Source organism: Lissotriton vulgaris, chromosome 5 (assembly GCF_964263255.1).
Source record: "Lissotriton vulgaris chromosome 5, aLisVul1.2, whole genome shotgun sequence".
Lineage (NCBI taxonomy): Eukaryota > Metazoa > Chordata > Amphibia > Caudata > Salamandridae > Lissotriton > Lissotriton vulgaris.
In genome coordinates this window covers 101,730,180-101,756,292 of record NC_141693.1, presented here as the reverse complement: position 1 = coordinate 101,756,292, position 26,113 = coordinate 101,730,180, and the positions used below count along the sequence as shown (strand labels likewise).

General features: G+C 46.6%; 1 protein-coding gene across 1 annotated transcript in view; it reads left to right on the top strand.

Annotated features, from left to right (window-relative positions):
• The window catches only part of CNTRL (centriolin), an 857,679-nt gene that overhangs the window by 251,069 nt on the left and 580,497 nt on the right, over window positions 1-26,113 (top strand). Inside the window, exons 13-14 of the mRNA XM_086920986.1 lie at window positions 13,053-13,273; window positions 24,112-24,288. Coding sequence (XP_086777112.1) covers window positions 13,053-13,273; window positions 24,112-24,288 — 398 coding nt within the window. The remainder of the gene's footprint in view (window positions 1-13,052; window positions 13,274-24,111; window positions 24,289-26,113) is intronic.

Sequence of the window (26,113 nt, the reverse complement as noted above, 5' to 3'; positions counted from 1 at the left end):
ATATACACATTTTGCAAAAGTTAAAAACAAAAATTAACCAAGTTGTCGACGCGTTTCAGTGTTAAAGATTGATGGTACACCTTCCTCAGGACTAAAATCAAACTTCTTCAATCTAAAAATATACGGAACAGTCAATTAGTATACATTCATTGTGAGATCTCATTTACAGAAAGTTAATTACATTTCTACTGGTGTCTAGAGTGTACACAAGAGGATTTCTTACTCAATTCGCAGTGTTCAATTTGCGGTGTCAGTCTAAATCCTGGGGATAGATAAATCTTATCCACTCTTAAGGTTCAATTTTCTTCCTTTAGAAGACCTGTATGTACACAATATTATTTTTTGTATCAATAGTGTGTTTAGTTTAATCCACACAACTGCATCTTTATCATTGTTCCAAATACAGAAAACCCATGCTTACTTTATTTTTGTAAGGTTGGAGCCTTAAGGTTTTTGCTTTCAAACATGTGGATGTTTCTCATGACCACTGTTAACACTCCGGCTGGTTCCTTCAAATAACCTGTGTATACATAATAGCAGGTATGCCATAAGTGTATTGTTTTTTAAGATACTGAGCTCGAAATATTTTGTAAAGCTGGTTAAAAAGTGCTTACATTATAGTTAGAGATAGGAGCATTACATTTCCTTCTTTCCGCGATAAACTCAGGGTGAGCCTCCGATAAGCGTCTTATCCACTTCTTGCTTAAATATACAGGAGATGGAGTGCTTGTTTTTTAAAATTTGAAGATGATTCCTTATATCTATATAGAGAAATGGAGTGCACATTTTATACTTAGGCGTATTCCATTCCTTGTGGTAATACAGTACAATTTTGAGTTATGTTCTATTCACTGATTTTCAGACTAAGAGCGTATACGATTTAAACACCCTTTTAGAGGCTACTTGCGCTTATTAAGGGCTGCTGTGGAGCATGGAGATGTTAAAGTTTAGGTCATATTGCCTTGGAGACCAGGGTATAAAGCCCTCTTTCAGTTAATCCTCTTTACTGGGATATAACAACCATTTTAACATTATATACTTTGTGCAATCACTGTGATGTATATTTTTGCGCAAGGGTTTAATGCCTCTTTTCTTTGGCTTATCTACAGTATTGTTCGATGTTATTACAGACATTATTCATTTTGTGCAATTATCTTAATGTTTGTTCAAACATACGGGCGGAGCACACCCTATTAAAATTTGTCTCTAGTTAGGTAGAGTTGAAAAGCCCATGTCAATAATAATCATGGTTTAGCATAAGTTCCCTAATGTGAATTCTTACGCAGGGATAAAATTGACCTGACATCCCCATTCTCTTACCTCCGTGGGATAAGCTCCTCTCCGCCTACCTGGTAACCCGGTCTCCAGCGTCAGATATTATGCTAGGAGAACCGGTTCCTTTTATACTCCGTAGCTCCGTAGAGCCTATCAGGGCCTGCACAGTCAGCTTCCTGTGCTCCTCCGACAAAAGGGGAAGAAACCTCCGCAGCATCCTAAGGAAGCCGAAGCAGGTGCCCGACAACCCCAGGATCTGGGACTTCATAGTCAAACCCTTGTCCATCTTGACCCCCAGGTTCTTAGCCACTTGGGATGAACAAGTGGGGGGGAACATACCAGTCGGCCACCATGCCTGCCAGTCTGGCTCCATGTCACACCCAAAGAAGAGTACCTCGGACTTATCGGAATTGCACTTGAGGCTGTTCAGTTGGAACCATTGGAACACGGCCCCAAGGCAATCCCGGATACTCTCCCCATCAAAGTCTCCTCCTCTCTTGCACGAGAAGAGGAGCTGGGTGTCGTCTGCATAGGATACGATCCGGGCCCCAAACGACTCCGCCAACGCCGCCAAAGGGGTCATGAAGATATTAAAGAGGGTTGGGCTCAAGATAGAGCCCTGGGGGACCCCAACTCCCAAAGGCGGCATCACGGCGGAATCTGGTGAGGCCCAGACCGTTTGCCGGCGGCCAGCTAGAAAGGACGAAAACCAGCTGAGCACCGTCCCCCGTAGTCCAATCTCACTGAGTCTGGTGAGCAGGCCCTCATGGGGGACGGTGTCGAAGGCCGCCGACAAATCCAGCATCACCAGCATGGCTTTTCCCCCAGCATCCAGCACCCCTTTGATGGTTTCTGAGACCTCAAGGAGCGCAGTCTCCGTGCTGAGATTTGGGCGAAAGCCCGACTGGGTGGCATGCAGAATCTCATTCGTCTCTAGAAAATTGGACAGCACCGTCTGCACGTGCTTTTCTACAATTTTCGTGAGAGCTGGTAGCAGGGAGATAGGCCGGTAGTTGACTGGGGCCTTTGGGTCCAGACCAGGCTTCTTAAGCAGCGGGATGACCATTGCCTGCTTCCAAGCCTGCGGAACCACTCCCTGGCTCAGCGAGAGATTCAGTAGCGGGTTAGCCAGTGGATTAATCACCTCGGCCAATTTCGCCAGAATTTTAGCAGGGCACGGGTCCAAGGGCGAGCCTGATTTCAAATTGCCCATAAGTGCTAAAGAGGCGGGCGCAGATATAGGTGGAAACACGCCCAACGTCACGCCTGGCGAGGCCGGGGGCGGTCGGTTGGCCTCAGAATTGATCAGCCCCGCGGGTACAGCCGGTGGAAAAGAATCCTGTATGAGTTGGATCTTGCTAGTAAAAAAACTAACCAGATCGGAGGCCCAGGAATCAGAGGGCCTCTCCTCAGAGATGTTAGACCGTGGAGATATAAATTCTCTAACTATAGAGAAAATCTCCTTACAGGAGTTGGAGGCAGCTTCTATCCTCCCTGCCAGGTATGCTTTCTTGCCCAGTCGAATGTCCCGGTGATAGTCCTTAACCGCACTCTTATACGTCAGCTTGGCCTCCGGGTCATATTTTATCCGCCAAGCTCTTTGCAGCTGATCATGTCGATTTTCCACAAAATACCTCTCTACGGGTGCCCCCAGGCTTCGTATCCCAGAATCGGAATCCCGGGTGTCTCGGACCGGTCTGAATCTCCTCGTGAAAAACAGCAAATGCTGTACCGGTTTTACTCATCTGAATTGAGAAATGTAGCAACATTCAACGGTATGGAAATACGTGGAAGTTCGGATTTTAAGCAAACACGTAAGCTTGTGAATTGACCCAAATATTGCTTTACAGTACTTAGTGAAAGGTTGATGGACACTTACATGTGGATCGTAAGGCGCAATGTCTGTTTTATTCCATATTACCTCTCGGTACATTCTGTAGATATGGTGGGCGGGACAAATGGAGCTGGGCACGACCCCTTCCAAATACTTTAACTGGCTAGGATGGGTCAATGCAAAACGAAAGCACCGTAATGCAAAGTAACAATCATAACAGAACTGTCTCCTCCCACGCAGCACAGGACATCTCGAGTTCTCTAAAAAAAAAAAAAGATCTTCCTACAGGGTTGTTTTCAGTTAACCCACCGCCCCTCCTGTCTCCTCCTCAGAACACAGACGCTAATGTCTTGCACTCTCCCCTCAACACTTCACCCACGTGTAAACCTCTGACTGAGGGTTCCAGCTGGCGTGACTCCTCCCCCCGCCCTTGCTCCACCACTTCAGCATAAAGTGCTCTGTAGCCAGAATAGCGCCAAGTAAATCCCATCCACCTTCAGTGGGGGGCTCCGTCCCTACCTACACCCCTTTCAAAGGCCCGGGGTGTAAAGTCACTGCAGGGGGAGGTAGGGGGTGGGCGGAGTAACCACAGCTCAAGTCTCAGACACCAGGATGAAGGGGGCGGGGAGCGTCAGGAGGGGGTGGCCCAGTGGGGGAAGAGCTAATGAGAGACTAAACTGGGGGGTGTCTCTCATAGGGCAGTGGCCACTGTAATTAAGGGTGTGGCTTAAAACAAAGCTAAAAATCTGTGCTTAGCATAGTATGCCGCCTCACCGGTATTTTACTCCATCTGTCCATTGATCTAGATATTTCACACATGTAACATCATTCCTACAACATGCCAGTACTATTGGCTTTGTCAATGGTCGGAAGTGGCGTAAGATAAATAAGCAGCAACTATGACTTTGCTGTATAAAATATTGAAAATGCGACTGGCTCTTGTGGGCGAGGTTGTGGTAAGATTAGAGGAGTCGACCTTCGAGCTGAGAAGACCGGTTCGAGCCTCACAGCTCAACGTCATGTGATTCAAAAATGAATATACCCCGCCTTGTGTAATGTAACTGGTGTTCATGTAAAGTGCTCTAAGTTTGCGCTATATAAAACTGAAAAATGAGTCTCTTTGAAGTTATATCAAAGGCAGTGATGAGTTGTATTATTGCAGAGTTGAGGTTTTTTTGTTTTCATCCCGAGTGTAACAAGCATTTGCAATACAATAGGTCTCGCGAAATTTTAAGCTATTGGCATTCTAAATGACTATGCCTTTTATTTATCTGTTTTTAAAACCAACACATAGATAAAAGGTTTGTCATTTACAATGCCAGTAGCTCAAAGTCTCGCAAATGCGAGACCTATTGCATTGCAAATGCTTGTTTTCCTTATCTCTGTAAAAAAATAGATTGGGGTTGGAAATGGGAGATAAAATAGGGACGGGAGTGTTGGTGGGAGAAGAGACAGGGACAGGAGTGCTGGGGAGAGAAGAAACGGGAACAGGAGTTGAGACCTAAAAAGTAATTAGCAGGGTCATTAGTCCAGTGCTGTCTTGTGCGTGTATCATGGACCCATTCTTAATTCTGTGGTGCAGGTTCCTGGTTAGATCCATAATACAAGACTTAGAGTTAATTACAGTCATCAAATGTGTCCATCTGTCTATCTTATGAAGAATGTAACCTGTGCTGCAGCAGTTACATTGTGAGAGGCAAAGTCATGTTTTGACTCAGTTATAGTTCATGCGCAAGCATCGCTTGGGGCTAGGAGTTCTTTTTGGTTTTTTGAAACATATTTTATTGATTTTGGTATTCAAGTAGGAAACATAGCCCATAAGGCCAACAATGATCCAAATAATGACGAAGAAAATAACAAAGAAAAATACAAATGTCTGCACATACATACCCCTCCAACCCGACAGCCTTTAATAGAACAGAATGAAAATCTACAGATAGTAGTCAATCTACCACAATCACCCCGGCCGCCTTCAACCCATAAACGCCTTGATTTCATCATCCATCAATGAACACATTGGTCGAACAGGTTCCAGTTTGAGACCCTGGTAATCCGCTCATACCTGCCATACCTTGGGGTGCTTCTGGGGGCAACCTCTTGCTTTATATACTGCCACTTCTAACCCCATACAATGGTCCTTACCATTCTTTTACACTGCTAAAGACAGAGGGTCAGTGGCATTTTTACTCCCCTGCTATGTCCCTCTTTTCTAATGTCAGGCCTAGGTATAAGAGAGACAATCGATGTCTATTACCACCTAAATTGTTGGTGAGATGTAGCAGGGTGAGTTTTGGATTCATGGGGATCGACCAGGTGAGAAATCTGCCTAGACAGGCTGTCACTCCACGCCAGTATTTCTGTAGAGTTGAGCAGCCCCACACCGTGTGAATAAAAGAGCTGAGCAGCCCCACACAGTGGTAATAAATGTGCCCTCCTCTTTATCACACCAAAGACAGGCCGGGGATGCTATCACACCCGTGCGCCAGAGTCTATGTTGAGTGAAGTATATTCTGTGAAGATACTTAAGTTGAATTAGCTGGAGTGGGGCTGCTATCACAGCCATACGCAGCACCCCCATTGCCTCTGTCCAGTCCTCGTTTTCGAGAACCCCAATATCTGTCTCCCACGCAGTCCTAAGGGCCCAAAACACATTAGGTTGATAGGGTAGAAGTCTTTGGTATAGCTATGCAATCTTTTGGTCACCCATCAGCAGTTTGCCCTCTAATGGATTGAATTTGGGTTGGGTTGGGCTGCCAGATCTGCTATATAGAGCATGGTAGCGTTCGCTATCGCACTGGCTATGATAAAGTTGATATTCTGTTTGTAGAATTTTGAATGACTTTAAGACTGTTTTGTGCATTACATCCCCAGTGTAGAAATCCCAATGAGGTCCCACGTACGGAAACCCTCCATTGTGGTTAGCTGCGAAAGTTGGCTACCTCTCCTTAGAGGCGTCCATTCTGTCAGTTGGTTCCACCATCGCATCTGTTGGAGGGAGGAGTGCCACAAATTATAGACCACCCTCTTCACCAGGGGCAAGCCTCTTTTTATCGCCACAACCTTACAAGTAAGAAAGGATATGCGTGTCTCCTATCACCCACCTCTCAGATGCATAGCTGAGGGCGCCCTGAATAACATACTACCAGTCACTGATAGTTTAAAGATGCAATACACGACAGTAAGACTCAATATCCGCCGTTGCGATTCCCCCACTGAAGGTGGGCTGGATACATTTACTCAGTGCATTATCTGGGGTCCCCCCATCCCATAGGAAGGCAGTGAGAATGGTGGTGCAATCGACTGAAACATTGTTGCGGAATTTCATAGGAGAAATTCTTTTAGTTGATATAGAAACCGAGGCAGAGACGCAATCTTGAAGATGGCTGAGTGGCCTGTCAGTGACAACGGCAGGACGGACGATATCTCAACATCCTCCTCCAGACAAGCCAGAACCAGCTCCAGATTATGTGACCATGCTATGGTCTCATCAGGAGATATGAGTACAACGAGATGATTAAACCCATCTACCGCCACCCGCAGGCCAGAAATCCAGTCGAGAACCTGAGGATCCTCCACTACTGGGAACACTGTGTACAGACCTGATGTCTGCAGCAGACTGGGCCCGTATTCTTCCGAGGCGGAGAGAAAGAAAAGGACCTCATCCGCTTTTAGCACTTTTGTATCCAACAGCCCCTCTAGTCTCCCAATTCAAATCTTCGCACCTGGGCAGCCATACTCACTCACACCGCTCGAGGCTCCATAGTGAGAGCGAACAGCAGGGGAGACAGGGGGAGACCCCTGCCGCGTTCCCCGCTGAACAGGAAGCAAAGCGGATAGGGCACCTGCCACACGGACCGATGCCGTGAAATCAGTGTAAACAATTTTAGGTAAGAGAGAAATCGAGGGCCAAAGTTAAGGCGTTAATGTAAGACAAAGTGGTGGTCCTAGCTGATGGAATCAAAGGCCTTATTAGAGTAAGCCAAGAGGACAACAGCTAGGCTCCTCAGCCTGTCAGTGAGTGCCAACGCATTGTAGAGGCATCAGCTGTTGTGGCGAGTGGCGCAACGGGGTATAAACCTTTCCTGGTCTAGGTGGATCAGATGGGGATCAAGCGTGCCAGCTGGTTTGCAGGTGCCGTAGCCAGATCTTTTCCTCCAAGTTTAACAGAGAGGAATGCTGGTCCACCGGCAGGCCAGGTGTAGGGAATACCACAATCTCCGCGTGGCACCAGTCAAGTGAGATTACACCAACATGGGCTGCAGAGTAGAGAGCTCTGAGTTTTTGCAAGGTGTTTTCACCCTTTCGCGGCGAGAGTATCTCCAGTCGTGTTGAAGATAAAAGATTCGAGATTGAGGATTTTGCTTAATATGATTGCAAGGAAGACAGCCCCATGCTTTGTTAATATAGCGCCTTTATAGCCAACAGTAGACTAATACATCACAGGGAAGAAGGTCTCTGACAAGATGAAATAGTCCTGAGAAAACAAGCATACGGCACATCAAAGTCAGAAAGCATGTTGTTTATGTACAAAAGGCCTTCATGCGTTGTGTACACCAACAAGAACTCGCCCATTAAAAGCATCGTCTTTGTTTCTGGGTGTCAGGTGCACATTAGACAAGGACATATCGGACACTAAACAGAAATATTTTTCAGGCCTCAAGTTATGAAACGTAATCCATCTCAGATGTACGCATGCACAATTGACATGACATTTATTAACATAAAAAGATAGGAAAGACCGACATGTGATGATGGTGGACAGAATTTGCGATTGGAATTCTCATAGTCCTTTCCAGGTGCACTTTACTCTGATGTCAAATGTTGTACTCGGCTTTGCTACTGCTAGAGGTATTTCCACTGCTGCCATTTTTCATGTAAAGATCAGACAGGCTGCAATTCAAATGATGTAGTAATCACTCCTAGAAATCTAGGGCCATTAGACCTTCCAAGCCGCGGCGCGAAGCAGAGCTATTCGATGACATGGAAAGATACTCCAGCCTCCTCCTTTTCTGAAGATCCCCGCCCGGGCGCATGCAGGAAGTCAAGGTCTCTCAAGAAGGAACTGCTCAGAGAAACCAGTGTGGAGTGGTGGGAGGGGAACAGGGGTCTGCAACATGTATAAATGGTGGGTGGGCGGGTGGTTCGGGGATTCGAAAAGCAGCAACATAGAGTAGGAGAAAGGATGTGGCATTATGGCCAGATGCCGATTTGGATCTGAGGAAACCTGTTTGAGTCTCGCCATCATCTCAACACCTCGGGATGCTGGGCGAATCACTTCAACTCTCCTTAGCTAAAAATCCAGACATTAATGTCTTGTGTAATCTAACCAAATAGTTTAACTGGTGATCATGTAAAACGCTCCAATAATTTCGAGTCGAATTCGCGCTATAAGCAACTGCAAAAAATAAAGTGTTTTTGGGAGTTCAAAGAAGCACCAAAGTGAAAACAAGTGGAAGGAAATGTGTGCTGTCGCAGGCTGGATGGTAAACAAGCATTGAAAATGCAATAGGTCTCGCCCTCGTTTAAGTTAAACCAATTCTGTTTGTAATTAGGTGGCTTTTTAGCTTTGCTTTTATAAGTGTTTTTCAAACTTTCATGTACATAACATGCATATGTATGCATGCATTCATATTTGTATTTATATAGATATGCAGATATATATATATATGTTTATATATGTATATACACATACATATATATAAATGCATATGCATATATATGCATATAAATACATATGTATGTGCATATGTGTGCGCGTAGAGAGGTAGAGATAGAGAGTAGTAGAGAGAGAGGTGGAGAGAGTGGAGAGTGAGAAGTAGAGAGTTAGTAGTAGAGAGTGAGTAGAGAGTAGTAGAGAGTGAGTAGTAGAGAGAGTAGTTGAGTGAGTAGTAGAGTGAGTAGTAGGAGAGTGAGTAGTAGAGAGTATTAGAGAGTGAGTAGTAGAGAGTAGTAGTGAGTAGTAGTGAGTAGTAGAGAGTGAATAGTAGAGAGTGTAGTAGAGGGTGGAGAGTGGGTAGTAGAGAGTGAGTAGTAGAGAGTAGTAGAGAGTGAGTAGTAGAGAGTGAGCAGTAGAGTGCTAGAGAGTAGTAGAGTGTAGTAGAGAGTGAGTAGTAGAGTAATAGAGTGAGTAGTAGAGATTGAGTAGTAGAGCGAGTAGTAGAGAGAGAGAGTAGTAGAGAGAGTACTAGAGAGTAGAGTGAGTATTAAAGAGTGAGTAGTAATGAGTAGTAGAGAGTAGTAGTGAGTAGTAGAGAGTGAATAGTAGAGAGTGAGTAGTAGAGGAGTGGAGAGTGGGTAGTAGAGAGTGAGTAGTAGAGAGTAGTAGAGAGTGAGTGGTAGAGTACTAGAGAGTAGTAGAGTGTAGTAGAGAGTGAGTAGTAGAGATTGAGTAGTAGAGCGAGTAGTGGAGAGAGAGTAGTAGAGAGAGAGTACTAGAGAGTAGAGCGTGAGTAGTAGGGAGTGAGTAGTAGAGAGTACTAGTGAGTAGTAGAGAGTGAGTAGTAGAGAGTAATAAAGAGTAGTAGAGAGTAGTAGATAGAGAGTAGTGGATGTGTGATGAAGTAATGGATAGGCGATGAAGGAGTTGGATGTGTGACAAAGAAGTGGATGTGTGATGAAGGTGTGGATGTGTGATGAAGGTGTGGATGTGAGACGAAGAAGTGGATGTGTGATGAAGGAGTGGATGTGAGATGAAGAAGTGGATGTGAGACGAAGAAGTGGATGTGTGATGAAGGAGGGGATTTGATGTGTGATGAAGGAGGGGATTTGATGTGTGATGAAGGAGTGGATGGGATGTGTGATGAAGGAGTGGATGTGTGATAAAGTTATGGATAGGTGATGAAGGAGTGGATGTGTGACGAAGTAATGAATATGTGATGAAGTAGTGGATGTGTAATCAAGTAAAATCAAGCTAGAGCAAATGAATGGAAGGGTGACCTTGAGGTATGGAGGAGTAAGTGAAGAATTGCCCACTGATTGAAAGAATGGAGGGGTGAGTGAAGAAATGGAGGAGTGGACTTAAAGGATGGATAGGTGAAGGCAAGTAACAGGTGGGTGAGTGAAGGAATGTATAAGAGGGTTCACTCCCTGACATACTGGAGAGTAAAGGGTGTTAAGAGGCTAGCAAGTTGGTGAAGGAGCTGATGGGCTTTTGGAGCACAAAAACCACAACGTAGCTCAAACACAAAATGGCTACTGCTATGCCTTACATAAACTTGAAATCGGTTTCAGAGAGGCTTATATCTTGACAACTTAAAATTGTATGAATTAGAGTATATTTATTTAAGGCAGATGAAGTGCTAAATTAGAAGAATGAATATTTTTTTGCACATGCCTTCTGATCTTTTGATTCCTGTTGTAAAGGTTGAAGTTATGCTGTGATTCTGCAAGTTTGCTCTATATCCCACCAATTGTTTTCTAAGAACACTCTTACTCATTCCATAAGTATATACTGTTTTAAAAGTTATAAAAGTACTTTGTGAGGGCATGGTTAGGAAGCACCGATAATCCCCTGGAGGGAAGACTTGCTGAAAATCTACTGTGCCGTATCGCGAGCTGTGGCTATCTGCAACACGGCACGGATCCGGGCCATCCGGTGACCGAGGCGAGGCCAAAGATATGGGGAAGGACGCCTGCATTCCACGAAGGTGAGCCGGAGCAGCGGTGTGGCCGGTCCGATTTGGGAGAGGGCTCCGCAGCTCTGAGGAGCGGGCGTACGGCAGACCCGTATCGGGATCGGACCGCCTGGCAGCAGGCGCTGTATTCCATCGGGAGCCCCACTGCCACACAAGAAGAGGTACTGAGCTTCGCCGAAGGACCCGGTTGGCAGCGTATGATCCCTGTGGGCTGCGGCAGCAGGGTCCAAGGCTGATCACACTGGTCACCCGGCGGTGGGCCACGGTATTCTGACCAGCGCGAGAGCCCCTACAACTTGGCGATCTTGGTGCGCAAGGCTTAGCCCACTGAACGTGAGCCCCACGGGCCCCACGGGGCGAAGTGAGGCAATGGTAGTGAGGGTGGCTAGAGCGGCTCTCCCCTGAGTCTGCAGACTAGTACTGGACTAGTACTTCAGCAACACCCCACCCCATTGGAACCCTACATAGCTGTGGTGAGGGAGGGTAACTGCGCAGGTCTAGGCTCACCTCAGTCCACGTTAGGGTTAGGGGCACGGCGTCTCCCGACTCCGCTTGGCTCCTGCCCTGTCCCTCTCTGTGAGCTGGGCCCGCGCGTCTCTCTGCTGCTACCGCCTCTCGGCTCCTGGGACGCCAAGATGGCGGCGCTGCTGAGGCTGCAGGCACTGGGCCGGTGGTGGCAGCCACTTTCACTCACTGAGAGAGCAGGGACATGGCGGGGGGGAGAGGCGCCATTAGTCAGGTCAGAGCAATCGAGTGAGCACAAGAGCCAAAAACGGGAAACCTGAGAGGCACCCAGAGCTCAGGCAGGAGTTCTGACTCTGTGTAGTAGGTCACAGGATGGCAGTTTGGAGAGTGCTGATCAAGATTTAACACGGTTAGCGAACCCGGGTTCGGAGACTTAGCTATCGATGCACTCGGCAGCATGACAAGTTGAGACTGGGAAACAACCCGGAGCCTACCGGTGGAAATCCACGTCTGTGCGCTGTACCGTGAATGGTGGAGCGCAAAGACAGCCTGTCTCACGGTGCAGCTGTGCAGGGATGTGGCATGGCTTCCGTAAGGGAAGAAGGGCGTGTTTAACTCAAGAAAGCAACGTTCGGCAAACGCGTAGCTTATCTTTATGGGGCCATGTGTTTGAAACACATGGGCCCATAAAGATAAGATTCCTTTTGCGACGGGAGTAAGTCAAGTGAGCCAGTCCAAGTAGGACGGCTCAAAGAGAGAAAAGAATACGTCACTGGAAGCTCTTTTCTAATGGCTGGCCACCGTTTAGCCCAAACGGTGACGCCGGCCAATGGAAAAGAGGGGCGGGCGTAAAGCCCGCTAGTGAAATCTACCCAAAAACATAAGATCTCGCAAGCGAGACCTGCGCATGCGCAGCCTACGCTAGCCGAGACCTAAAAACGTACTTCAAACACAGCAGATGGGGTGGACGGACGCTAACTAAGAGCAATCAAGCTGTACCTGGTCCATGCGCTGGACAAGAAACAGGAAGTGACGCCTGGCCTGTGCTGGCCATTTAGGGGACTTTAAAAAGAGTGAAACTGAAGCAAATCAATGGTAATCAATGGCCAGGCTCGAAGCCCTTTATTGAAACAATAAGTCGCGAGAGCGCCTGCACTTGCTCATGCAAGTTCGAACTAAACAGCTGAACGGTGACACATGGATAAATATTTAGCACCTTAAGGCGTAGTACCATTGATTAGTGCAGGCGCTGAACAGTTTTTTTTATCAATTAATGTATGCATGTTTAAAACACAGATTTTGCAACAACTTTAATTAAAGGTGCAAGAGTGGCTGATTTACATCCAGTTTAAAATAGAGTAGTTGTTTGAGACATTATTGCAGAGATCACTTCATAACTTGCTGGTCATGGATTTAAATATCCAGCAGGGCCATTTCTGCCTATTAGCCTTCCACTGGTGATAAAACAAGTACCATTGGCATCGGTAATAATTCCTACTTAAAGCTCCAGAAGAAAATTTCAGCATACATTATATAAATCACCACTTGACTCTTGGCAACTGTGCTTCAAAAGAGTTTGAGATATCTGAGAATTAACCTTTCCAAAAGCGTGTTGCTTTTTAGTTTATATTATGTATTAATAACAGAGTAAATTGAAGTGCTTGCTTCTATAAACATTGTATGATGTCCCTGAATGTGCAGAGACTGAAAGCATTGTAACTCTTTTGGACTGCAGTTCTCAGGTTGAAGGTATGAAGTGCCGATTGATGGGGAGACTAGTTTCCAGGTGGCATTCTGCACATTCTGTGTATCTTTATCCACTTTGTACTTTTTGTTTTACTCAGGTCAGATAGCAGCTAATGAAGCACTGAAGAGGGACTTGGAAGGGATCATCATGGGATTACAGGAGTACCTCGAGAGCGTCAAAGGACAGGCTAAGCAGGCGAATGACGAATGTAGAGATCTGAAAGTGGAAAAGGAGGCCCTGCTGCAGAGGTTGATCGACGTAGAGGAGGATCGAAACCAGCTGGAAATAGTGGCAATGGATGCTGAAAACTTGAGAAAGGTAAGATGTTTCATAATGTGTCCATATTTTCTCTTCATATCGAAGAGCACACATACAATATATTCTCTAAGCAAGGCAACCCGAGGTCTCGCCATTACTCCAATTTGAGAGTGTCTCTTTAACGCCACGGTAATGCAGGGAGATTGTGATTCCCATTGTACGTGTGCCGCTTTACCTTAGTGCTTGTGCCACAAAGTCTGCAGTCTAACTGCACTTGGCAGCTGTGCCACTGTGCTCGCTCCATACATTGTGAAAATGGTGTCTTCTATGATTGGTGTACAGCAGGGCACAAGTCTTATAAAAAGAAGTGGGGGGACTGACCAAGTGAAAAATATGCAAATGATGTCACAATGTAGCACTATAAAAGAAATAAAATAGTGCTATTTAAATTATTTGTGTAAATACTGGGACAGACTAACCCATCTGTCAGTCTTACAGTGTCTGCATTTATATAGAGGGACAGAACAAAGGCAAAAGCATGCCTCTCTTAAGTGCCTGTGAAGAGAAGACAAGCTGTGTGCCTTTGTTTCCCTCTGTGGCATTTACGTTTAAATGTAAGGTTCCAGACTGCCCCAGTCAGAATATACAAACAAAAGGAGGCTGGATGGTCCCTCAACTTCGGCCCAGCTGGAGGTGAAAAAAGGCTCCCTCGCTGCCTGCATGTTGCTGCTGGGAATGGAAAGCAGACAACGTACAGGCGCTGCTGAATGTGTCCCGGTGCCTTATGCTGGGACAAGTTCATCACATTTCTGTGGGGCCTAACTTCTTGGCAGGGGGGGCGCGTCCACCCTATAAAAATAGTGGGTGGACGCTGTGTACCTGCGTGTACCCCCAACTCGAACCCTGGTGTACAGTAAAGGCCCCTGCAGTGCTCACCTATGGGCAAACACCGGGACAGAGTTTCAACTCTCCAGTCTGATGGGGCTTCTAGCCTCCACTATTTCAAAATGTGGCTGCGAGGTTTCTCTGGGTAGGCCAAGGCTGTTCAGCCTGGTTACATTATCCTGCTCGGTGCAAGGGCTCCCAAGGCTGATTCAGAAGTGGTTAGTCCTACCCAGTGGAGGACAGTGATTGGTATAATCTGAAAGTAGTGCAGCCCTCCTTGCCCCCTCAGAAATTCACCATTTTGTGGCCACTTCTCAAATTTGGAAGCAGGTTTGCCATCTCGCCCCATGCCATAAGGGGACACCATGTTTCAGACCTGGGCTTCCATATGTAAACCAAATGTGTTGTGTCAGCTATCCTCATGGATTGCTTCCTTGGAACCAATTGGACTGACATCTAATATTAATGATTAGTACCAAAAAAATCAAAGTACTTGAAACAAGGTGTACAGACGACACCAAGTGAGTGGCAGCCTTGATTAGTGGGTCATTTGTTCCATAATGGAAAGGAGCACCCAACAGAGCAGGAAGTCCCTTAAAAATTGGGAGATGCCAACAATGAGACCTTATCGCGGCTTCACGTTTTCAAACTTCAGGATTATTTGCACAGGGTCCTCCATTTTCTGAAATTGTCTTAAGGGCTTTTAAAATAACCAGCAGAAAATCGTCATTAGATCTCCTTTCTAAAGGGCAGGCAGGGTCCTTGTTATAATGTCAGCAATAATTTATGCAGACTCTCTGAAGCATTTCAGTTGTAGATCTCTACCCACCTCACTTTGAGGCTCTCTGAGGAGTTGAACTGCTCTGAATATTGTAAAGTGTTAGCTTGTAACTAACATGAATGTCGGTTTTAATTTTGTACATGGCATGCCTGAACTCTTAGGCAAACCCCAAAGCACCTGCTTGCTGTTTTTAAAAGTGCAGACTGATTAGCAGCTGATGTGAAATGGTGGAGTGAATCCTGGGTGATAGGGAAGTTCTTACCCATTTGTTCTACTCTTGTCGACTCCAAGACACTGTGCATAGACCCTTTGTGAGAACGTGGGCCCATGATCAAAGATCATTTATGAACTTGTAGCATCAGATATCATAATATAAATTCAGAATGTTTTTAAATATGAAAGTTCGATCCAAAGAGATGCTTTCTTCTTTCTTCAAAATTGTTGATGTTATCCAGTATAGCTCCTAGAACCAGCTCAGTCACTTTTAGGTATGAATTTGTTGCAGGTTGATAAAGGTGAGCTAAATGATCTCCTCAACAGTAAATCATCCCCAGCGAACCCATTGCTTATGATAAATGTATTTACCTCTGCTTTTTGTACAGTGCATTTTAACACCTTGGCTGCTAGGGGGTTTTCCCGTTCTGTGCTGAGCATACATGATCCCCATTGTTCATAACTAGGTCAACTCGTCATAAGCACAGGGCAGGTAAAACCCATGACGAGTTGACCTTGTCATCAGCACTGAAGGGGTTAACCTGGGAGTGTCTCCATGCTTCACAGTAATATGAAGGTCTGACTTTATCCCACACACCTCTCCATGGCACTTGAGACTGGAGAACATTTCACACCAGTGATAACAAGTTTCTCTCCAGTGTGTCGCGAGTACATGTTATATTAGCCTCTTACGTTGCATCAGCAGGGAAGTACTATACTTCTCCAGTATTAGGGGTGTCTTTCATAGATTCACATGCCCGAATCATTCCCCGTCGTCGGAGTGGGAGTCCCTCAGTACATAAATAGCAATAATATGCCATAATATCATAGTAAAAACCAGTAATTCCCAACCAGGAAGTAAAGTAGCCCAAGCTACAGGAGAAAAAACTTCCACACTCATGACTATCCTAGTCATTTTGTATAGACCAAACTGCAGCCAATCATGCAACAGCACCCACCAGAAGGTTCTCCCCAGAGGCTCAGGCTCTCAGATTTTCTACAGCACGTAGTGTGAAAGGAGTCTCCCTGAGCTCTGCTCGGTACTTCTCTATTTTCCTTCTGGAATCTATTGTTTTGAAGATGTCTACCAAGAAATCTATATTCAGGCCTTGTGAGTCTTGTAGTAAGCTCTGGCTTTTTAAAGAAGATCCCCACAAGAAGTGCATTTACTGCCTGTATCCTGAACATCAAGTGAAGGACTGCAAGATTTGTAGGACCTTCCCTCAGAAGACCCTCAGGGACAGAGAGGGCCGCCTGCTTTTGTGGCTACAAAAGCTCAAGGATTCGGATTATCCTGCTTCTGAGGTAGGCAGTATTGCCTCTGGGTCTACTTCAGCCTCTAGGAAGAGAGCTGCTGATGAGGTTTTAACTTCTCCTGGGGCTAAGGTTGCGAGGAAGCAACAACCTGTTAAGGGGTCTGAGAGGCCTTCCACATCTAAGACTACTCCCCCAGTTAAGGAGAAAAGTGGTTCATCTACGCCCCGAGAAAATCCACAAAGAAGTTACCTCAAACATCTTCTGAGAAGACTTTACCTCAGAAACAGACCCTGTCGTCGACGACTCCTTCGTTGGCGAAGATCTCTATCGACTCTACGGTAACTTTTTCCTCTCCTAAGCCTGAGATGATTATGTCATCGCCGACGATGGTCTATGTTACTGTTAGACCTATCTCGTCGACGGCAGAGTCTTCATCTTCTGCCATTGTCGGCGCCTCGTCGACGGTTAAACTAAAGAAGATCCCATCGACGACACCGTTGACGCTTGTTCTTCCGTCGACAAAGAAGCCACCGTCGACGGGATCGTCGACGACTACCACACCGTCGACGAAGACACCATCGTCGACGAAGACACCATCGTCGACGAAGACACCATCGTCGACGAAGACACCACCATCGACTGAGCCATTATTGTCGACTACGATAACTGTACCGTCGACGATGACCTCATCGTTGTCTACCGCCAAACCCAGATCAACGAGTCCTTTGGTGGAACCCCCGTTGACGCCACAGCTATTTTCTTGTACCACTTTGCAAGTGTGGTCGCCGTCTACGGCTTTTCTGTCAACTGCAAAACCGTCTTTACATCAGAGACGTGGTTCAACCTTGGAACCTTTATCTCCTCTGCATATTTCACAGCTACTGGATTCTGAGGACAGTGAGGAGGATTCTGTAATTGAGGAAACATTTGGAACGGCGACAAGTCCTTCCGAATTTAACATAAAATTTCAAGAGGACGATCAAGAAGATCAGCATTCAACTGAGCAAATGACATCAACTGGGGCAAATGTCCCTTCAGCTCAGGTGCCAATAGCATTTCTCACCAACCTTCAATGCATGCTAGATGACTATTACAGGCGTTTTCCGCCATCGGAGTCAACAGGCTCTGTACCTCCTACACCTGTGGTAGAGACGCCTATGCCTGACCTCAGACCTTTAAGATCTCCTCCACCTGCATCATCCAATCAGCCAGACGAACAACCTTCTTCGGACGAAGAAGAAAGAGAAGAAGGAGAAGTCGATGACAGGTCCTTGATGTCGGAGTGGGATGATTACCAGATTCAAACTCCTTATCCTTCACCACCGGCTACTTCAGATTCACCTCCAGTGGACGTGGGTTGATTCCACCTTTTAATGGAGCGGGCCACGAAACGCTTCCACATTCTTATGGAGCATACAGAACAGGAATGCTTCCTATATGATTTTAAAGACCAGCCAAGGAAGCAAGCGAAGTCTATACCTATTTAGATTTCATCTGGAAGGAGGGGATTAAAGTCATGACTAACCCGGCTTCCATTCCTCCGGTCCTGCCAAGGATTGATACGAAGTATAAGGCTCCTGAGAAGTCCCCTGCTTGCCTTATAGGACAACCAAAACTGGATTCAGTAATCGTTAAAGCTGCACAAAAGAGATCTAGGAACCCTTCATCTCCAATCGCAGCTCCACCTGATAGAGACGGTAGGCGCCTGGATGCCATTGGCAAGCGTATTTCAACAACGGCAGCTACCGCGGTCCGAGCTGCTAACTCATTGGCCATCCTGGGCAGATATGACCGGCAAATGTGGTCGGATATCTCGCCATACATAGACCTACTTCCAGAACCTTCTAAGTCTGAAGCGCAAAAAATCCTGCAGGAAGGTGAAAGGATCTCGGCTGAGATGATTGATTCTGCTGTTGATGTGGCCTCAACTGGTCTCAGGCAATTGGCAGGTGCTGCTGTCCTGCGTAGGCAAGGTTGGCTGCGCTCCACTTTGTTCCGTCAAGAAGTGCAAACAAAGGTATTGGATATGCCTTATGACGGAGAGTTTCTGTTTGGTCCGCGAGTGGAAGAAGCCCTGCAGACAATCAAAAAGGATACAGAAACTGCTAAATCTTTGGGCACCCTGCAATTTCGTAGGCCTCCCTTTCGAGGAGCAAGAGGACGTGGATCGTTCTCTAACAGAGGCAGTTATACGCAACAGACCTCTTACAGGCGGGGGAATCAACGCTACCAAACACAGCGTTATCAGTCCTTCGGTCAACGAAACAATAGTTATTCCCAGAACAAGAGATCGGCCTACCGCGGAAAGGATAAACGACAATGAGCCTTATCACCTGCCACCGCTTCTGTCCCAATCTCATGCGAAAATTGGAGGACAAATATCAAAATTCTACTCAAAATGGTCATCGATAACATCAGACAGGTGGGTCCTGGACATTGTGGCCAAGGGCCATGCCCTCGAATTTGAACAGTTTCCTCCAAACGTTCCCCCAAAGGGACCACCTCCAGCTCTTCTAATGGAGCTGTTTTCCCAAATCAATTTGATGTTGAAGAAAGGAGCAATCGAGAAGGTTCCTCAAACTCTGAGGGGAACAGGATTCTACTCCAGATTTTTTCTAATAAAGAAGAAGTCCGGAGAATGGCGTCCAATTCTGGATCTCCGTGCTCTAAACAAATATCTGAAGAAGCTAACGTTCAGAATGTTATCGGTACAGGAAATACTGCATCTCCTATCGGCTGTAGACTACATGGCCACCTTGGATCTCCAAGATGCTTATTTCCACATCCCCATCTTACCTCGACACAGAAAGTTCCTGCGATTCAGAGTGGCTGGCAGGGATTATCAATTCAAGGTCCTTCCCTTTGGACTGTGCTCGGCACCCAGGGTCTTTACAAAGGTCCTGGCTCCGGTAGCAGCACACCTCCGGCTGGAGGGAATACAAATATTTCCATATTTGGACGACTGCCTTATCAAGGCCAGTTCTTACGCAGACACAGACAACCATTTACAGCAGTGTCTAGCCCTCATTCAATCTCTGGGCCTTTTTTCATCAACGTCAGCAAGTCCCAGTTGGTACCATCCCGAAGACGAGCTTTCTTGGGAGTGACCCTAGACACCCAGCTGCTTCAAGCCTTCGTGTCGGACGAAAGACAAGTCAGAATACAGGACATGCCTCGGAATCTACTTTCAAAAAAGTCAGTTTCAGTCCGACGGTTCAAATCCTTTCTGGGGATGGTATCGTCTTGCATTCCGTTGATACTGAATTGCCGTCTCAGAATGAGGCCTCTTCAAGAAGAACTCAGCTTACCATGGCTGCAGGTCTCGGGTTCATTCGAGGACCTCATCCAGATCACCCCTCGCATGCGGGGTTCCCTTCTCTGGTGGATTCAAAGAAGGAATATGCAACAGGGCTGCGCGTTCCTTCAGGACGCACCAAACTTTACGATCACCACGGACGCATCCCTCGAAGGCTGGGGAGCTCATCTTCAGGGACTGACAATCAGCGGCAAATGGAGCCCTCAGCTGAAACGTTGGCATATCAATCTGTTGGAGCTGAGAGCCATCTTCCTTGCCCTCAAATCATTTCAAGCAATCATTCAAGGAGCCCCTGTATTGGTTTGCACGGACAATACAACAAGTATGCACTATGTCAACAAACAGGGAGGGACAAGATCAGCTCTTTTGTCTCAGGAAGCCCAGGAGCTATGGGCATGGGCAATACGACACAGAATCAATCTTCTGGCGGTTCATGTACCGGGATAGAGAACGTTCTTGCAGACACTCTCAGCAGGACAACAGAGTCCACTCACGACGGTGGATCGGATCTTTCGGCAGTGGGGTCATCCAGATCTGGACCTCTTTGCGACCAAGAAAAACAGCAAATGCCGGTTCTTTGCAAGTTGGCATCCCCACAAAGACTCTCAGGGGATTGCGTTTTCGATCAACTGGTCTCAAATATATGCTTACGCTTTTCCACCGATACCGTTAGTTCCCAGAGTCCTGCGGAAGATGAAGAAATAACCGTGTCGGCTGATTCTTATTGCCCCTAGACGGCCTCGCCAATATTGGCTCACCGGGCTCCTTCTCCTATCGGAGTGCGAACCAATTCAGTTGCGTCCAACTCCGGACCTGCTCTCCATCCAGGATGGTCAGATTTACCATCCGGACCCGACATCTCTGAAGTTAGCGGCCTGGCGCCTGAATACCTTGAGTTCGCCCACCTAAACATTCCTGCAGATTGCAAGGAAGTACTAGCCAAAGCAAGAGCACCTGCTACTATAAAGACGTACAGTCTCAAATGGATACGTTTTTGTATCGGGTGTCGCTCAGCTGGAATTCATCCTCTTTTGGATAAGCCAGAGCAAATCTTACCTTTTTTCTTACATCTGGCCAAATCGGGATTGTATCATGCAACCCTAAAGGTTTTCCTGGCAGCGATTTCAAGATACCAACAAGATGGGACCACTTCTCTTTATTCTTCAAGAATTATACAACAATTCTTCAAAGGTCTTTTCAGAATGTTCCCTCCCGTACGCCGTCCACCACCATCGTGGCATCTTAATGTAGTGTTAGCGCAGCTCATGCGCCATCCTTTCGAGCCTATCCACAAAGCCGATTTGAAATTCCTTACGTGGAAGGTGTCACTTTTATTGGCTTTGACTTCCTCTAGAAGAGTCAGTGATATCCAGGCTTTCACAGTTCATCATCCTTTCTTACAGTTCACAAATAACTCAGTGGTGCTCCGCACGAATCCGAAATTCATACCTAAGGTAACTTCGGACTTCCACCTTAACGAGCCTGTCATCTTGAAGACATTCTTTCCTAACCCACAATCCCCTGCAGAAAGGGCATTGCATACAATGGACATTAGGAGATGTTTAAAGTTCTATTTGCAAAGAACTTCTATGTTACGCAAATTTGATCAACTATTTATCACCTATGGTACGATTCGTAAAGGCCAAGCAGTATCTAAGGAAACAATTGCGGATAGATCTCTGCAGCTATTGACTTTTGCCATACACAAGCAGGACGACCTTTGCAAGCAGCTCCTAGAGCGCACTCTACAAGGGCAGTGTCTTCCTCAACTGCTCTTTTCGCTCTAGTCCCTCTCCAGCACATCTGCAGAGCTGCGACCTGTGCCAGTCGGCATACTTTCACCAAACTCTACTGTTTGGATGCAGCCAGCGAGACCGATGCTTCAGTGGGTCAAGCAGTTCTGCGTAATCTTTTCAAATAAGGTGAGCCTCTGTTTCCCACCTCCTCTTACTGCTGTCAGACGCTTGTTATGCATATTTTATTGTGCACATGCTCAAGTATTTGCATTTTATCATGCTTTTAGTGATGTGATATTATATATATATATATATATATATATATCAATATCAAAGTTCTCACCCGGTTAGGAGAGATGAGGAGACGCACACGGTACACAGGATGCAGGCAGCATGTTTATTAGGCAGTATGAGGCACCTGACGCATTTCCTTTTGCATAAAACTTCTTCAAAGGTGTTGCCTCAGTCCGTGAGTGGTCAGAAATGCGTTTCAGGTGTAGTTTTTAACAACAATGCCAGCCCTCTAGTGGACACCCTCATTGTGGCGGTTTGCTCGGCATCATGGTCCCTGAAGTCCCATCTGTGTTGTTTGACTCGTGACACTCATGTGACGCTTTTCAAAGGAGATTGCCTTAATTCAGCAGAGTGCCGTGTGGATTGCAGTAAGAGTTAATCCCAACGTTGCCAGTCCCCTCAATGAGCGGTTAACTCGGCATGCTGATTCCTGCAATTCCTCTTTGCTGTTTGCTTACTGGCTCTCTGCGCGATGGTCGGTGAAATCATCACTGTCTGTCCTGGAACATCCACATTTCAAGTTTCCAGGTCTGTGTAACTCCCTTGTTGCTTCCCAAACTTTTGTGGGACTGCGGGGGAACCATACCCGACTCCGGTGTCAGGCGGCAGCCTGTTTCCCCTTGACTTCGGTTTTGCCGAGACGTGCAGTAGCGGTTCAAATCGGGGAAACTTTTGGCGCTCTCACCGGATGGTGCGTGTTCTCTGCGACAGAACCAATATATATATATTTTTTATATATATATATACTTTTCATGGTTATGTTCATCTCATATTTACCAGCTTATGCTACAAAGATCGTCTTCCAGACACGGATGTGTACTGCTATCTACCCTGATTCAGGCATGTGAATCTATGAAAGACACCCCTAATACTGGAGAAGAACAATAGTTACTTACCTGTAATCTGTGGTTCTCCAATATTGGTGTCTTTCATAGATTCAAATGCAACCCGCCCACCTCCCCTCAGAGGCTCTTAGGCTACATTGGTTTACCATCACGCCTTGCGAGAAAATCTGAGAGCCAGAGCCTCTGGGGAGAACCTTCTGGTGGGTGCTGTCGCCTGATTGGCTGCAGTTTGGTCTATACAAAATGACTAGGATAGTCATGAGTGTGGAAGTTTTTTCTCCTGTAGCTTGGGCTACTTTACTGCCTGGTTGGGAATTACTGGTTTTTACTATGATATTATGGCATATTATTGCTATTTTATGTACCGTGAGACTCCCACTCCGACAACGGGGAATGATTCAGGCATGTGAATCTATGAAAGACACCAATACTGGAGAACCACAGATTACAGGTAAGTAACTATTGTTCTTCCAGATGTGCCTGTGCTTCTTAAAGAGGGGAAGGGGAGAGGTAAGGCAGTGAGTCAGTATCTCACTTAGGCGTTGATAACACACTGTGATGAGCAGAATATAGTGTACTATTCCACTGTACACATCAGACCCGATTTTACTTGGATAGAAATTCTGTCCTGTAGAATCGCTTAGGGAAAAGCCTGCATTGCATCCCACACTTGTTTACCGACTACCCCTGATCCTCAGCCCTGGCAAGCAGGTGACTTCTTTCCCTTCCCTCACCCACCTTTACCATCCTCCTTCACTCTTAACATCCTCCTTGCTCCCCCTCACCATTCCCAGGAACCCCATGGGCATTTACCACCTGCTTAGAGCATTAGTACATTTCTGCGTTAAACCCCACAGAATTAGGACATTGTTGCACAATACCATCTTAAAATATATTTCTGCAGAACTATTCTCCTTTCCAAGGGGTTTAACGTGTAATCACAGGAATTCTATGCAGAGATGATGGCCAGTATTGGTAATAGCAGACACCTGGAATCCCTCCGTGGAATTCCATATGACTTCTAGTCAAGGACATAGTGTGCTATATGGATACTGGATCCATCTCTTGGAACTCTAGTGAGTACATCTTCAACTCTCGGAAGCAGCTAAGAAACAACATGAATGCTGTACAAATATTTACAATAAAATATATAGACTGACATGGCTGCAGAATTTTAAGAGATCTCCGGTTAATCTTTTCTGTGATGTTAAGTAGTTCCTTAGCTTTAAGGCTTGACAAATGAAAGGGCTTTAGTTGAAGTTGCACTTCCGGAATTTATGAATGGGTTGGACAAGTTGAAATCAATCCGAAAGTTGTCCCGATTAGGCCTACTCATTGCTTCAAAATTGAAGGTTAACTTAATTATTTATTTAGGGGTTTGATAAAGCGCTATACGTTACCTCACAGTTACTCCAGAGCACTATACAGTTCAAGATTTTTGGAAACTGATATCCAACCTAATGAGTCGTCACTTGCTACTGTAAAGTTTGTGATGGTAAAACTAGGGCTAAGGGTGTGCATCGTCTGTACTTTGTTCCTATCATTTGACCCTTTCTCTTGTAATATTTCAGGAAATCGCAGATCTGGAACAAAACCTTCAGCTACAGCAGGATATGAACGAATCCCTTCGGCAGGCTCAAGGAGACCTCAGCGAGTACGAGGCTGAACTGGAAGCACAGCTGAAAGTGAGAGACACCGAAGCCAATCAGCTGAAGGAAGAACTGGAAAGGCTGCGGCGACTCAATCAGGTCAGGCCCCCAGCTGAAAGCATCTGCAGAGCAGAGAACTCTCAGTTAATTCTAAGAATACATATCCAGATCTGTAGCCAAAGCAACCCTGACACAACAGTTGCATCAACCAGTTCTTAGGACCTCTATGGTGGACTGTAACAGGAACCAATGTTGGTAGGGAGTGAGAAAGTCAACTGTTGCAATACAAGTTAACTTCAGGTCTTGGTTTCTAAGGTTATTTGTGTTTCGATTCCAGCATTTGTACAGCACCCTTCTGCTGTTTTGTATAGACAGATGATGCTCTCTGCAATCTGCAGTGCACTTTTGATGGATACATCTGCCAGTGGATTCCTCACCTTGTAAATATCCCCTGCCCAGCAGCTATCCGGAATTTTTTTGTAGCTCTCTACGCCGGTGAGGTCATGGACGGCGTCACAGAGGGTACGACTCCGCTCGCGACCCCGCTGACGTCACTGGATCCATAATAGGGCCTCGTTGGCGTGATGACGTCAGTTCCCTTTTTTCCGCGCCGCCGACGCCAACGTTTTTTTGGGACTCTCCGTAGTTACTTAGTATATCTAGCTGTTTTGCTGTGTTTCTCTTGTTTCCTTTGAAGATGTCTGCGAGGAAATCTGGTTTTAAGCCCTGTAGGGAGTGCGGTAAACAGATGTCCATCACTGACCCGCACGAAGATTGTGTTTGGTGCTTGTCTTCCGACCATGACGTCGATGGATGTCCATGCTGCAGGAAGATGAATCCAAAGGCGTTGAAAGAGAGAGAGGCGAAGCTTTTTATGGCCAAATTGAGGAAGGAAAAGAAGAGCGGTAGGAGGAGGTCGAGGTCTCGTTCCGAGTCGAGGTCGGGCTTGAAGTCGACATCGGGACACTTGAAGCCGAAGAAACATAAGAAAAAGAAGCACTCTTCAAGACATCGGTCTGATAAAGAAGCGGTTCCAAGATCGACCTCGCCTCGACGTCACAGAAAAGATTGTGTCTCCGTTATCGATTCCGGTTTCACCAGAAAAGTTGGCTTCGCCTTAAGCCTCTCCGCATCGTTCATCGACGCCGGCTCCGTCACTGGATTCGGTCCATTCTCTGGCTTCAGAACAAGAACACCCTGTGCCAGGAGAGCAGGTAACTCCAGAAGAAGTTCCGACATCGGCACCGGCTGGCCCGAATTCATGAACACCTGCTTCGGAGTCGATCCCGGGAGCTTACCCTCCATTTCCAGCTCCAGGACAAATCCATCGGATTACCTTAATGCCATGTATGGAGTCTTTCACAGGGTTATGTACTCCTCTGGTACACCTGCGGGTCCCATGGGTGAAGTAGTGTGGCTCACTGGTTAGAGGCGGCAGACCCGAGAGCAGAGGACGGCCCGGGACCAGGGTTCGATTCCCGGCGCGGCAGGTTTCTGGACCAGGGTCAGCGGACTCGATAATTCTCTCGCCTCGGTGCCCACTCTGATCAGCGATCACACTCGGCAACTCTGGGCATTAGCTTGCCTCATCTTCACTAACGGCCCCACCAGACCGCCGGGGATGCCTGGTCTCACCCTGGAGATACCCATTAAGGGACCATCTCTCAGGGAAGCCAGGAAGGGTTTCGCAGCGGTCGAAGCGCCTTGGGACCCTATGGGTAAGTAGTGCGCTATATAAATGCCAATACACACACACATTAGCTTTCAATTTTGGGTTTCTCATGCCTATGCCCAGGCCCCTGTCATGCCGTTCCTTCTGACGGTGCCGTCTTGGAGTTTCCCGGCGCCAAGGGCTCCGACGCAGTTTCCATCTTCGCCGGCGCCTTCTGTTCGGCCTCGTTCGGCGCACGCAGCGCTGTCGGAT